This window comes from Nicrophorus vespilloides, unplaced genomic scaffold, assembly GCF_001412225.1.
Source record: "Nicrophorus vespilloides isolate i.1.1-1 unplaced genomic scaffold, Nicve_v1.0, whole genome shotgun sequence".
NCBI classification, from domain to species: Eukaryota; Metazoa; Arthropoda; class Insecta; order Coleoptera; family Silphidae; genus Nicrophorus; species Nicrophorus vespilloides.
In genome coordinates, this window is record NW_017097256.1 from 81,584 (window position 1) to 96,675 (window position 15,092).

General features: G+C 29.2%; 1 protein-coding gene across 1 annotated transcript; it reads left to right on the plus strand.

The window, feature by feature from the left end:
- The first annotated feature begins 1,421 nt into the window (after nt 1–1,421).
- LOC108559580 (fork head domain-containing protein FD2-like) lies at nt 1,422–4,013 on the plus strand. The gene is made up of 2 exons (XM_017916907.1): nt 1,422–1,910; nt 3,783–4,013. Exons 1-2 carry the CDS (start codon nt 1,422–1,424, stop codon nt 4,011–4,013), a joined length of 720 nt encoding a protein of 239 aa, XP_017772396.1.
- Nucleotides 4,014–15,092: the final 11,079 nt, after the last annotated feature.

Sequence of the window (15,092 nt, forward strand, 5' to 3'; positions counted from 1 at the left end):
ATGTTTATCTTATTTATATAGTTTATATACAAATTATGTACCAAGTTATATTATTTACAATCATTATCAATTACAGAAATACCTCGCATAGTCCAGATAAACGGTTCTGCCAATTTCCTTGACTAATTGAGGAACTAAATTAAATAGAAATTAACCACACACTTTAAAGTAAAGACAGTTATGAGAAGTTATTTTATACTTGGTAAATGTAAACTTCAATATAATGGCGAATGAAAATTTTTCTTTTCTTATTAATTTAATCAAAATTATTCAATACATCAATAATATTATACAGATTTAATTTTCTAACTAATCTTTAAATTTGTTAATAATTATTATTAACTACATATTTAATAACCTTTCTTTGCTGGAAAAAAATATAGGAAGAAACGTATTTTCAATCCGGCCATAGAACTTTTACCTCTGAAAATGAAGTAGCGCTTAACGAAGTACATATTAGTTAAGGTAAGTATAAAATATTGAAGATTATTATTTTTTCAAATTCATAAGGTTTTAGCAACACATTTAGTAAATAATAAAGTGTAGATTGTGGTAGTTTGTGGTTATTTGTAATTATAGCTAAATAATATAGCTGTCTTACTGACAGAAATTTTAAATTCTTTAATTTAATTGTTAAGTGAAAACATGAAAACTATTTATTTATATATATTCTTTTTATTTGTAATTAGAGTGTGATTTGAGAATAATTTAAGTGATATTATTGAAGCTTATAGTTCAGATTAGATGATATCAGTTTAGAAAGTAGCGAAGTAAACAGTAGACGTTTATAATTGATATTTATGTTTGCGTAGTTGGTTAATGAATCAGAAATGTATTCACAAATATTGTATTATTTTAGATGTAAATCAAGGGGGATGAATGTGTTTTGGTGTTTGCGGTGTTTGTTTAAGTCCCATTTAGGATACAACCAATTGAGATTTATGAAAATAGTTTTTAATGCCGGCATAAAAATGCAGACATATAAATTACGGAAGAAAAACAAAAAGCGTCGTTGCGTCAAAAGAAAGAAAATAAGTGATTCGTGGTTTTGGTTGCGGCTAAAATTAGTGGTGGTTGTTCGTGTGCGAGATGCAGCGAGGAGGGAAAATATCCGAAATGAAAACAACGCCCGAAGAAAATCCCGATGACATATAGCAATTTAAGTAAGTGTAGAATAACAGGATCGCTTATTTACTGTTCCTGTTTGAGGATTGTCGCCGTTATTGTCGAACAAAACACGTGTGACAACAAATAGTAAATCAATGCGGCGGAAAACGGTTAATCTCGCCGTTGATTGGCCGAAACGGTTCCGCCCCATCGGATAAACCGAACGACGCTATTGGTTAAGTCACTCACTCAGTGGGAGCGCATTAATAGAATTCTGACTTAAGACGAAGCTCGTTTTCTTGGAGGTAGTCAAGATGTTTCCGCTGCAGCACATCGAAGGGCTCTACTCGCTGCCCGATTACCTAACACTGCAGCATCCCTTTCTCAATCCTTACCTATCCAACATCTTCCTTCCTCTTCCGTTGAAATTGCATCATGAACCGCGACCGGAGAAACCGCCGTACTCTTACATCGCTCTGATCGCGATGGCCATCGGTTCTTCGCCGAAGCAGAGACTCACGCTCAGTGGAATCTACAGGTTCATCATGGATAACTTTCCGTACTACAGGGATAACAAACAGGGATGGCAGAACTCGATCAGACATAATCTCAGTCTGAACGATTGCTTCGTGAAAGTGCCAAGGGATAAAGTCGGTCCCGGCGGTCCGGAGCAAGCAGGTGGCAAGGGAAGCTATTGGATGCTGGACCCGAAAGCTGATAACATGTTCGAAAAAGGAAACTATAGAAGAAGGAAGACCAGGAGGCAGAGGATTGCCGATTGTAGTGCTGCTCTGTATCATCAGGTAAATAATATAAAATTCATTTATTGCAACATATCAATCAAATTGGTCAAAACAACATTAATTGCATATTCTTGAAGATTTATAAATTAGCAAATCATTACTATCTACAATGTATCGAATGCTTTTGAAGAAAAATTAATAAAAACAATTTAAAATTAATGACAATTTCAATTATTTAGATATGAAATAATCCTGTATATAACTTCAAAACTAATTTCTTTGTCTAAATTTGCATCTAAAAAAATCATCATTTGAAATAAAGTAAATAAGACTTAATTGAAAGTAATTTATAGTTTAGATAAATCTATAGTTTACACAAATCTCTACATAACAAATACTTTCGAAGTAAAATTAATAGAAATAATTTGAAATTTATGTCATTATTTAGATATGAAGTAATCTTATATATAACTTCAAAACTAAATTCTTTGTCTAAATCTGAATGTAACAAATACATTTGACGTAAAGTACATAAAGATTAATTTAAAGTAATCAATAGTTAATATTGTATATAACGTCAAATATCATGTCTTTGTCTAAATTTGTATCTAATAAATGCATTTGGCGTAAAGTAATTAAGGCTTATTTGAAAGTAATCAATAGTTTATAGAGAACAAATTTATATACAGAAATTCATCAATAATTTCTTTGCACAAATCTACATGCATAAAACTTAATAAATAGTAATTCTTTAAAAATACTCTCAATAGTTTATAGATAAAGAAATTAAACATTAATCACTTTATACAAATCTATTTGTATCGAATATATTTGAAGTTAAATGAATATGAATTAATAGTATTAATTTGAATTTTAATAATTTAAATAATCATATGTGTACAAAATTATTGTTTGTAATCAATACATTTGTAGTAAAATGTAGTAAAACTATATGTATTATCAATCCAATTAAGCAGTTAATCTAATTTCATTTTTATTATTACTGAATGATAATTTTATCTAAGTAACATCAAATATATTTTTTTTATGTCGTAAATTTAAGATTGCGGTTGACATTAAATGGATAATTTTTATAGTTACCATTATGATGATTTTTGATTCTAATTTGTTGGTTGACAGCCTCATTCATTTCACTGGCCAATAAATTATTATTACTATTAGTTTAAATCGAAAATCCAATGGTTGTTTGATAAGAGCAAGTTACTAACATATAAAATAGTTTGAATTATCTTTATAATTGGATTGTAATAATTCGTAATGATTCAAATTAAAATATTTGATAATTATTGAAGTTACTAATCTTTTAATAGATTCATATAATAGTAGCAATATTTTGTTTTCGGTTTGAACTTAAAGTAAAATAATATGAAAATTAAAAAATCGATAGATTTAGATTAAAATAATTCTTTTCTAAACGAACTGAAGACTACATTCAAAATATGTGGTTTAAATCTGTATTATTTAAAAATTGATAGTATGAATCAATAATTCATGATTATTTATTTATTTTGAATTTAAAAAAAATCTTAAATTTCTTTATTGATAATAATTTAATTAAGTGAATGGTTAATTTCATCTATAAAAAATCATTACTCTTTTCTATAAAGATAATTTTGACAGTTTGTCAAATACTTGTGACAAGTAAACCAATTTTGATAACATAGTGTTTTATTACAAACTTTTACTTTAAAATAATCGATTAAATTTAGAGATCACGTTGATGTATGTTTTATTGAAGTATAAAGATTAAAACCTCCATTGTTTCAGTCTTTAACTAACGCAATCTATATGCAAATGAAGGCAAATATGAAACGAGAGCCGAAGACATGATCCTTTTGAAGTAGTTGCCCTAATTTCGTTTCGTCCTTTTTGAACAAACATTATCTCTGTATGTGTATGTATTTGTTTCAGGAGTCAGTGACGCTGAAGGAATTGACAGCTTCCTTAATGCCATCGTTATCAGCGCCATCTCCGAGCAGCCAGTCAATTAGCGATCGGCCAATGGAGGAGGCGTCGATGATGTCGTCGCGCGAATCGTCGATTGGTTCGATGGTCGTTTCGTCGACGTCGCAGTGCAAAAGCAAAAATTCGCGTCTGTTTACCATTGAAAACCTAATAAAATCAGACGATAAACTTGATTAAATAAATAAGTTTCGGAACGACGGAGCTCTGCACGACGGCGGGCCGGGGGCATCCCTTTGATCTATCTCTGTACCTATTTACATTACAGTTTTATTCCTATCGAGCGTAGAGCATTATGTGTAACTTTATTTTGTATAAATAATTTCTATTTCTTTGTATATTTATGTAATATAAATCAATAAAACAAAAACATTATGTATGATTACTTTGTTGCCATAACCACACACACACACAAAAAAAGAGCGCTGTTTTTTTTAATAACCGCAACAGTAAAAACTTGAAATAAAGATGATCAATAAGCAATATTATGAATTTAATTAAAAATTTCGTCATAAGAAATTACATATGATTACTAATTAAAAAAAAAGTGAATTAATTGTTTTATCAATGTAATGTTTAACTTTTACGTTGTAAATTTTTGTTTTGTTATGTAGATTTGAGTTGATTAATTTATAAAAGTATTTTGATTAATTTTAACATTCTGATCTCTGCATCCTACTTATACTTAAAACCGTTTTACTTGTCTTTGATCTTTTGGTATTTCCCTATGTTCTATATTTGTTAGGTAGTTTAACTACTAACTGGAACTCGACCATCTGTAGCATGTTTGTATGTGATGTTATAACCTGCAGCAACGTGCTTTAATAGATTTCCAATTCATTCTGTTTTTTTTTTTATATATCCTCAGATTAAGTTCATAAAAGAAATATAATTAGTCTCAAATTGAAAATTTTACTGGAAAATTACTTAAATATAATCGAATTAGGATTTTACAAAAGTTTCTATATTCTTTTAAATTAATTAATGAACAAATATTAAATTAGTAAGAAGTTCACTATTTATTTCAAGTATTATGTTAGATTTATCACTTGTTTATTATTAAGTATATAATATATATTTTAAATGTATTAATGATAATGTTTGTCATTTCTCTTTGAATCAGCGGTTCTCATGTGGTTCACGTCATTTTTTTAATAAAAGCTGTCACCTTGTGTCAAAGCGAGGAAAAGGTGAAATATTCTTACCAATTGGGTAAAGAAATGACAGCTGTCACCTTGTATCAAAACGAGGATTTGATGAAACACTTTTAGCAATTAGATCGTGAAATGACAGCTGTCACATTATGTCAAATGAAAGAACTGATGAACAATTGGGTTAAAGCTGCGGTCCCCAACTTTTTTGACCTCACGGACCACTACAAGGCCTTTTTTAAATAAGATTCTAAATATGAAATAGTATTTACATTTAGTCTTTTATAAAAACGCACCTTAATAATGCGAAAATTGCAAACAAAAATGGATTCAGAATATAATAAAAACATAAATAACTTCTCGTCCATGGAAAGTCGCACAAACCTGAGAGAAATACACCACAGTAAATAAAATAGAAAAAAATACGTTCCGAACCGGGGGCTGGGGACCACTGGGTTAAAGGATAACTGCATACAAATAAGTTGATTCGCTCGGCAAACAGATTGAGAAACGCTGTTTTAAGTAAGTTAGTGCTCAATTTTAATTAATATCTAATAAGAAACCAATATTTGTCTCAAATCTTTCTTTATGTATAAACTAAGAAAAAACAATTGACATTTTTATTATGTCCACAGATTTGTCATTTAGGAAGATAGTTTTACCTAACTTTGTACAATATAAAGTCATCTGGCTTATTTACAAAGTAAATATTTAAGTAGTACAGTTTTTTGAAGTCAGGTATAGTGTTAAAGATAGTAATGTTAAAAATGAAATACTTCAAAGAATTCAGTCGTAAATGCCGCAAACAATCGCTAATGCATTGTGGTGTGTACGCAACAGTTGAGTGTGAAATTTCGTACTTTAGTGAAAATGCCCGAAAGACGGTACATTTGCACTCAAAATAATATTTTACAATAAGCACTGAAGAAGAGCAATATTTTAAGTTTTATTTTAATTAAATTTAATACACCTTTACTCGTATAGTGAAACACATTTTCCCATAAACTAATGTAAATTACGATAATGTGTTGCATGTCGGAGAAAAAAAAGTATAACTTGGTCTCGATTTTTCATGATTTTGCTTTTCATATATATGGTTATTTTTATTCTCTGGTTTTTTTTATTCGGAGACATGTAAGTGTTATTAAATTTTGCACAAAAAACATTTCTGAACACAAGTTTATAAATTGTATGATTACAAACAACACTAAGATGCAACTAGAATGATGATTTTTCTTACAATTAATTTTGCTCGTTAAGCGAAATGCTTGTTATGCAAGGTGCTCGTTAAGCGAGGTTTCACTGTACTAAAAGCAAATTATGTAACAGAAATAATTTTGTTTTTTTATTTGTAAATATAAAATAAATAAATTTTATTAATTTTTAATACAGGAAGGAAAAGTAAATGTTATTCAAAGCAGTCTTTTCCATTAGGCACAATGGGCCATAGGCCTTGAGAGCCCACAAGACTTGTCTTGGAAAAAAATGGTTGGATTAGAATTTATAGAATTAATTCAATAGATTTCAAGAACTCGTATTTTGTTGTTAAAAACCCAGGATTAAGGTCTACGACAACTTTAATGCTTTTACTATATATTTTTTTTATTTTATTGAAAATCAACTTATGCAATTTGCACGGTACGAGAAACGTTTTGGTTGCCTTAAAGATAGAAGTGATATCTATTAATAGAAAGAAATGTCATTCAGATATAAATTTACAAAACCACACGAAAAATTTAATTCCTTTTCAGTATTGAAACGTAATACAAATTTCAATTATTATTCTAATAATTACATATAAAAAAATGACATATGACACTTGAAAATAAAAATAATTTATTTTTAAACGTAAATATCTAAATAATTTGATACTAATTAGTTTATTGCTTTTATTAATTAAAGCACAGAATAAATAAAACAAATCCTTAATATTTGAACAATTAATCGAATATATGTCGTTAATTATAAATTACATAACAAATTTTAATATTGATTGACGTTTAAATTATGCAAATTAATGATTATTTGAAATTTTTCATTTAAATAATTGAATTGTTTTGATGAAAAACGTTAAATTATATATTAATTATATTATGTTTATAATTATAGTTCAGTTAATATAACTGAGGGCAAATTAAAATAGTTTCCTGTAATATTTCTTAATATTCAATGTATACATCAACTACTGACAGATGGCGCTGCCAGTTGCGTAACCGGATTTAATATTTCATTTATTTTTTTTGGTTTGTTTTATCCGCGGAGAGATTGAAACGTTCTGTATATCTTTCGTACCGCAAATTAATCGGTTTCGTTCTATTGATTTACGACCGTCAATGGTGAAAATATAATATAACGCCCGGGTCCATTCTTCCTCTCCCCACGGGTCCATGCGGCGTGTGCACTAAATCATTAGTAATTCCTGCACGCTTCGGATTTACAAAATATAATTCAATTACGAAATCCGGCCATTGGATTAATTATAGATTCGATAATTACATAGAATAATGGAAAAGCTTCTTTTTTTTGTATATTGTCGAACGTTCCAGCTCCTCCAATTTAATAATTCATCGATTCCATACGAGCCCTTTTTTATGTCCAATTTACTCGCATTTAATTCTTTCGTTGTTTCCACATAATAATGGGAGAGCCGATGCACTCGATCGACATTTTAAATATTTGATGGCAACGCATAATTCATATACGTTTTGACATTTTAATGATCAAACAAACATTTTGTTTGATCATTAAAAATGTTTGGAATTGGGGAAAGTGTGAAGAGAGCTTTTATGTTGTAAAATTATTTATTTTTTTAATTAATTATTTTGTGCCTTCAATTATTGAATTATTTGATACATTTATCGAAACCGTATTCTCCACAAGAATGTTACTTTCGTGATCTAAAACCAGATTTTATTCTTTATTTATTTTTATTATAAAAAATAATAATATAATAACAGCATTTATTGTAACAACCAAAAAATTACACAATTTTTAATTATTTTGTTTAGATATTTCTGTTGCGGAAGAGAGGGTGCTGTGTTGTTACTATAGGGGGCCCAAATGAAAATTTGTTTAAGGCCCTCAAATAATAAAACTAACTGGTGTTTAGGGCTCACAACTTTTTTAATGTGGCCCTGCAAGACCCTGCACTTTGAAGCCTGAATAATATCTTGCCGAGGGAAAAAGATTTGAAGTTCCGCCACTGCCTAAATCAAATACAGTGGATCTTCGCTTAACGAGCACCTCGCATGACGAGCATTTCGCCTTGTAAGAAAAACGAGCGACGTTTCGCATAACGAGTGACGATGAGAAGAGAAGTCCCGGATTGCGCACTTGTTACATCATCTTCAAAACTTGTGTACACATATTATGTGTATTTTTTAATATGTTTCACTATAGGAGTAAAAATCCGGAAGTTTTGGAACGGATTAAACTCGTTAAGACAAACATAGATTTGTAGAGACATTGTAGAAACATAGTTTTTATGAAAATTTTACAATTAAGTCTTAAATTAAGTAGAAGTACAAACAATAAATAATTTTAATAAAATACCAGTTTTTTTGTTGTTGAGCAAAGTAAACTGTATTTACGGAAGTTAAAAATGATCAATAGTTGTATAAGAACATTAGTTCCATCTGCGATTTCAGCTATAAATTCTAAAAGCAAACTTTATTTCGGTCTTGGAAAGTGGCACGTGTGAGAACGCTTGTATTTTTATAAATGACACTCAATTATTACTTTTAAACTCAAAAATATTACACGATAAAATTGATGAATAAACTTGATTTATTTTGTTAATTTTTTTTTTTAATCAACTTGCAAGATTACATGTCGAAGCTGTCGCATTTACTGTTGATAAAAATCGTACATTTTGAAGAATCTGTAGGCGTGGTTATGGTTATGTATGACTACGTGTTACTTGGCATGTAACACGTAGTCTGCAATTAGATTTACGGTCTATTTTTTAAAGTATTTGCACAAGTAAATGGGAATCAACCATAGACAAATTACTTTATAATGCTATATCATTTTTAAAACTTCTGTACACATATTATGTGGATTTTTTTTATATGTTTCTCTATACGAGTAAAAATCCGGAATTTTTTTAACGTATTAAACTCTTTAAGAGAGGTTCCACTGTATTTATGTACGTAATTATGCAAAAGTTAGCATTTATTTATATAAGTTGATTTGCATAAACTTTTTTGTAAACAATTCTATATTTTGATGTATTTGTAGACTTAGTTATGTAGAATTTACTTGTCAAATGTTGCGTGATTAGATCTTATTGTTTATAATTATTGAAAATACATTAATAGTAACTTTTCATTGATTTTATTTTTATTACTAGAAATTATAAAATTAAAATAAGCTTGTATAAAGTTGATAAACAAATATTTTTTTTAATTACTTGTACAAGTAACTGTGGAATCAGCCGTATAGAAATTACTTGACAATTATTGCTGATCGTAATGCATTTGCTATTGAAAAATAATACTACATTTTTTAAATATTTATACTTGTCAAATACGGCGTATTCAGTAGTTAAATCTTATTTTGTTTATTTGCGATTTCCAAAAATTACTTGTACAAGTAATTTTGAAAAAAACCTTAGCCAAATCACTTGACAATTGTTGTTAAAGATGTTTATGATTGATAAATAATCCTAAATTTTGTAGTATTTGTAGACGTAGTTATGTAGAATTTACCTTTCAAATGTTGCGTAATGTGTACTTAAATCTTATTATTTATATTAATTGATATCCAAGTCTCATAAACTAGAAAATACAAGTAATGTTTTATTGATTTTATTTTTATTTCTAGAAATTATGAAATTGAAATAAGCTTGTATATAGTTGATAATTACTTGTACAAGTAATTGTGGAAACAGTCATATACAAATTATTTGACAATTTTTGCTGATAGTTTCTATTGATAAATAATCTTGCATTTTAAAGTATTTGAAGATACAGCTATGCAGAAATTACTTGACAAGTATCACATTTACAATATTTACTTGATTTTCAAGTATTTAGATGAAAGAGTCTGGCTTGGGAAAGAACGCTGAGCGCATTTTTGTTACAAATTAATTAAATCTGGAATGCCTTGTAGAAATAGATCGAAGGGTTGGGACGTCGTCGGACGCAAATGGATAAATAAATTTCCTGTTTTAAATTAAATTTTCGCGGTGCTAGATAAATAATTGAAACTGCTGTAACAAAAGCAAACGGGGACCGTCCGGACGGTCGGACTGACTGCTAGAGGGGTGTGATGGAAAGACAGAGAAATGGTGTGACGAAGCGGAGAGGGAAAGAGCGAAGGAGGAAAAGAAAAATTGAACTGGGAAAAGATTCCTGCTCGCAACTTAATTAAAATTGTACCGCCCTTCCCACTTTCCCTTATCATCAGCTGTGACAGTGGGAAGACACGCAAAAAGAAGCAACGGAAGAAGAATAAAAAATAAATGAAATAAACAACAAATGTACACACGAACTCTCGGGTATAAATTACAAGAAAAGGACTGGGGAAGAGAAATAAAGAGTTGTGCAAATCCGCGAGCCTTTTAGCATTATTATTTTATGCACGTGAATTATTCAGATAATTGTGAAATGTATGAGGAAGGACAAAAAGTTAATGTTTCATAAGATGTGTCAGATGAGTTAGTAAATATTTTAAATAATTTGAAGAATTTAATATGAATGAAGGTCTTACATTTTATAACACCTTAAGTAATTAGTCCATTTAAAATAACGCAAATATCGTATAGACCAAGGGTTCCCAAACTTTTTTCGTTTTACGCCTTTAATACATCAAAATTTTTCCGCGGCGCCCCAAGTCTACACATTGGTCTATCTCCCCACACAGTTTGGGAACTGTCCTGGTTTAGACAACTTTATTTGTTAATTATGGAATATCGTTATACCAAAAAAACGAAGTTAAGCAAAACTTCATTTTCTGAGGTAAAAATACTATGGTCAGAATGGAGACACGATCATTATTCAATGATCGCTTAACAATAACACATTTTTGTGTACTTCGTTATATTAAGGCTTCGGTGTCAAATGTAATGTTAACTAAAGTAAATATTACAAATATTAATATTTGTTTGTATTGCGACCCCATTGATAAATGTATTTCAACTTTGACACAAGGTGACAGCTGATATTTCGCCACCTGTAGATTGAAAAACACTGTTCTGCATCACTTTCGGAACTCGACGAATGAAGATGATAATACCACACTCAGGTACCCTTTATTTTATACTAATTTTATAGTTTTAGAAGAAATATATCGCAAAATTTGTATTACTTAGCATAGGTAACAATTATTTCCCAGAAAAACGAAAATAAGAGAAGATAACTCGCTAAAATAAATGCGATGCGATTCACCAATATTCTAGACTTTTTGAAACCGGACAAATCAAGGAACTAAATATATAAAACAATAAACCGCATAAATAGAAATTTGACTATTTAAGTAATAAAAAAGACGATAATTTGTGTGTACAAAAATAATATTGTGTACCAATTTTTTTAGAATGTATTTCCTAAATTAACATTTGTTTGAATCTTCAAAACTATACTATTGCGAATCCGGACTGATCGAAACCGCACTATGCGAATTATTCCCATACTTTTAATAACAATAATTAACATAATTTATTCAAAAAGTATGATTATTCAAAAGTATATTTATTTTGCAATTTACAAATGAACCAATAATAAATTATTTTGAGTTATCATACAAAACAAGAGGAAATGAGGAAACTACAAAGTTCAAGGAAATGCGTGTGTTCAGGTACAAATTGCTTTTAAATAAGTCACTAATAAGAAATCGATTGTTTTTTCCTGTATATGTGGGTGTTCCCGAGGAAATACATAATAATAGAAGAAACCGCCAATTATTGAATTACCGGTGAAGGTAGTTTAGTTCTGAGGTGTTTTTACTATCACGTGTATTCAATATAATGAAGCCATTGTGGTTTGTGAATCGAGGATAAGTATTATTAACATTGGTTGACGCCAAGAAATCACAACATCACGCTACTTTTAATTTGCCTTTTATCTTTTGACATATAATAATAATTTATTAGAACTTCGAAGAAAAAGCGTATTATATAATTATAATTAAATTTTATTTAATATTTTGAGTGCAAAATAGATATTTAAAAAAACTGGTGTGTCAATTATGTCTATTATTTAACTGTTAAACAATATATGAACTTAGTTCAAGTTTAATTATCCCACATGTATCTTAATCTATAATATTTAAATTCTATTTTAAAAATAATTAAAAAGAAAGAGAAGAACGAAAAGTATTATGTAATAACAATCGATAGAATGAAACTTTTCAATGCATGCATACTTTAAAAAGAAGTGCGGACACGCGGCGGATATATCCGCCTAAATAGTTTACCTGGCGCCACTAGTCCTCAGACGAAGCCGTAATTGTTTTGATAATATCATCAATAACATTAAAAAAATATATAATTTTACTCTTTTCACGATTAATAATTAAACATATTGAAGTAGTAGTAGCAAATATGAACTTTCTTACAAATGACTGCAAAAACAGAAAGTAAATGTAAAATCCGAACTTGAAGACATGGAAAAGAAATATTAATTACGAATATAAAATTCAGGAGGAAAAAATATAAACAACTAAACAAATATTTTTGATTTTTTTTTTATATTGTAAATAATAGTAATATAATTAAAAAATAAAAAGATACATAAATAAACATAAAATAATTGAGTATTAATTAAATTACAATTAAAATCACAAAAAAAAGTATATACAATGGATAATGTACAAAAATAAAGTATAACGTGTAAGTTACACAATGTATCCATAATATCGTGATAAAATTGTATAAGTTACAGTTCTAAAACACCATGAGTTGAAGCAAAGCTTTGAATAAGTGCTGAATGATCAACTTCGCCGGCCAAATCATTGGGTCAAAACACTTGATGATAGTCGGCAATAAATTAGTACTCTTGTTCATGCTTTTTAACGCAATTTTTAATATGCATTTTCTGCATTAATTGATGGCAACTGTTCAATTCTTTATGATTAGCTTCTATCAACGCTTCCATTTCTTTCGTCCATTGAGCATGACGTTGTTGCAATTCATTATATATATTTCATTGATTCAATTGATGAATCGGATTTCTTCTTCTGCGGAGTCGAAGAGTGTTCTACGTCCTCCAAAAATGTTTCCATGGAATCGCATTCTTCAACACTATCATCTAGAAAATCCTCGTATGAATGTAATGAACAGTTCATTCTTTCTGCAGTAGCTTTCAACAACGCAATTCGTTTCCGCAATCGATCTGCATATATCCTCGTAGAATTTTCGCTGATGATCTCTATTTTCGGCTCGTCCAATTCTTCGTCGACCTCATTATTGAATTCCAACTTGGTCCTGCATTTCGAGACATTGTTTTTTGTTATGGATTCTTCGATCTCATCGTTTAAATGTTGCACATTCTCGTTTAAACAATCATTTGAAAACGACTGCGACTGCAATGTCATCTCCATTGATACTGATGTATCCGGGCTCAATTCAAGGTGCTGCTGTCCATTGATGTCCATGGAATCGCATTTTTTAACAACCATTTTCTGCATTAATTGATGGCAACTGTACAATTCTTTATGATTAGCTTCTATCAACGCTTCCATTTGTTTTGTCCATTGAGCATGACGTTGTTGCAATTCATTGATATATATTTCATCCGATTCAAAATCAATTGATGAATCGGATTTCTTTTTCTGCGGTGTCGAAGAGTGTTCTACGTCCTGCAAAATTATTTCTGCTGTTTGTTTGTGCTGCTGTCCATTGATGTCCATGTTTTCAACCTCTGACGATAACTTATCCATAGCAAGTATACACTACTCTGTGTGAAAGAAGACTGATGGCTAAGAAAAGTTCTGTCTGTTTTTATACTAAAATTGTTACCCTTCCTAAAAACAACCCCACCACACCAAATAAGGCAATGGTCATTTCACATTTCTCGCAAAACATTGTAAAATTAAATTGCGAATATATTTCTGAGAATTGGCAAATTAAATAGGTACACTTTAGTTCAAAATATTTTTCATACTAAATCGTAAAGATAGAAAGTACATATTTATTATGTACAATATAACTTTCTTTTTAATTTTGTACGATTTTATAAATTTACATTATTTTTTGTGTGCGCTTACAGTTATTTATCTAATTATTTAATAATGTTATTTTTTTAATACTTTTTATTATTGTTATTAAATAAATTTTTGTTTATTTAAAATTTCAAGTTTATAATTATTTTTTTAGTAATCTCTTTCATGAACTATTTGCTTAATTGCATGTTTTAATAAAATCTAGGAAAGAAAATCCAAACCATTTACTTATTTTACAAATAATTAATTGTTTCAACTGGATATAATCTAATCGGCAACCTTTTTGGATCAAAGAGCCATTTTTAAGATATTTTCCCATTTTTTCATAGAGATCCTCTTAACGGAGTTTGTGCTTAGAGCTGCAATTTATTAGTAAAAGAGCCGCATGTGGCTCTGGAATCTAATTGTTACATTAATTGCATAAGAAGCTTGCAAGGTTGCACATTATCTTGAAATGCTTTTGATATTTAATAACTATTAATATTAGGGGGTGAAACAATTATCAATAAATGTAACTGGCGTAATTATATTAAGTAGTTAAAAGAAGGGTGTGTGGTTGAAACTAAGTAAGTAAGTAGAATAAGTCAGAATTATTCTTATATAATTAGCTCATTCATTTTTATATAAATTATTATTATTAAAATTATTAATATATTCTAATGTCAGGTGCCCAGATTTTCAGTCACAAGTCCTGGTGTCCCAATTAGATCTTTCATTTATGAGATTTTTTCTGTGATTCTGTGTTTTTTTTTTATCTCAAAATTATATAATCGGTATTTTCAGTACAGTTTGTATAATATTTAAATATTTGATTTTTAAGTTGAATTCTGAGATTGTTTTGTTTTTATCTTTTTTCGGGTGTTCATTGTTTCGGTTTGACTTCCAACAACTGACCTTTATTGTACTTAGTTGATATTTAGGTGCAGTTATTGCAGTACCTCTATAT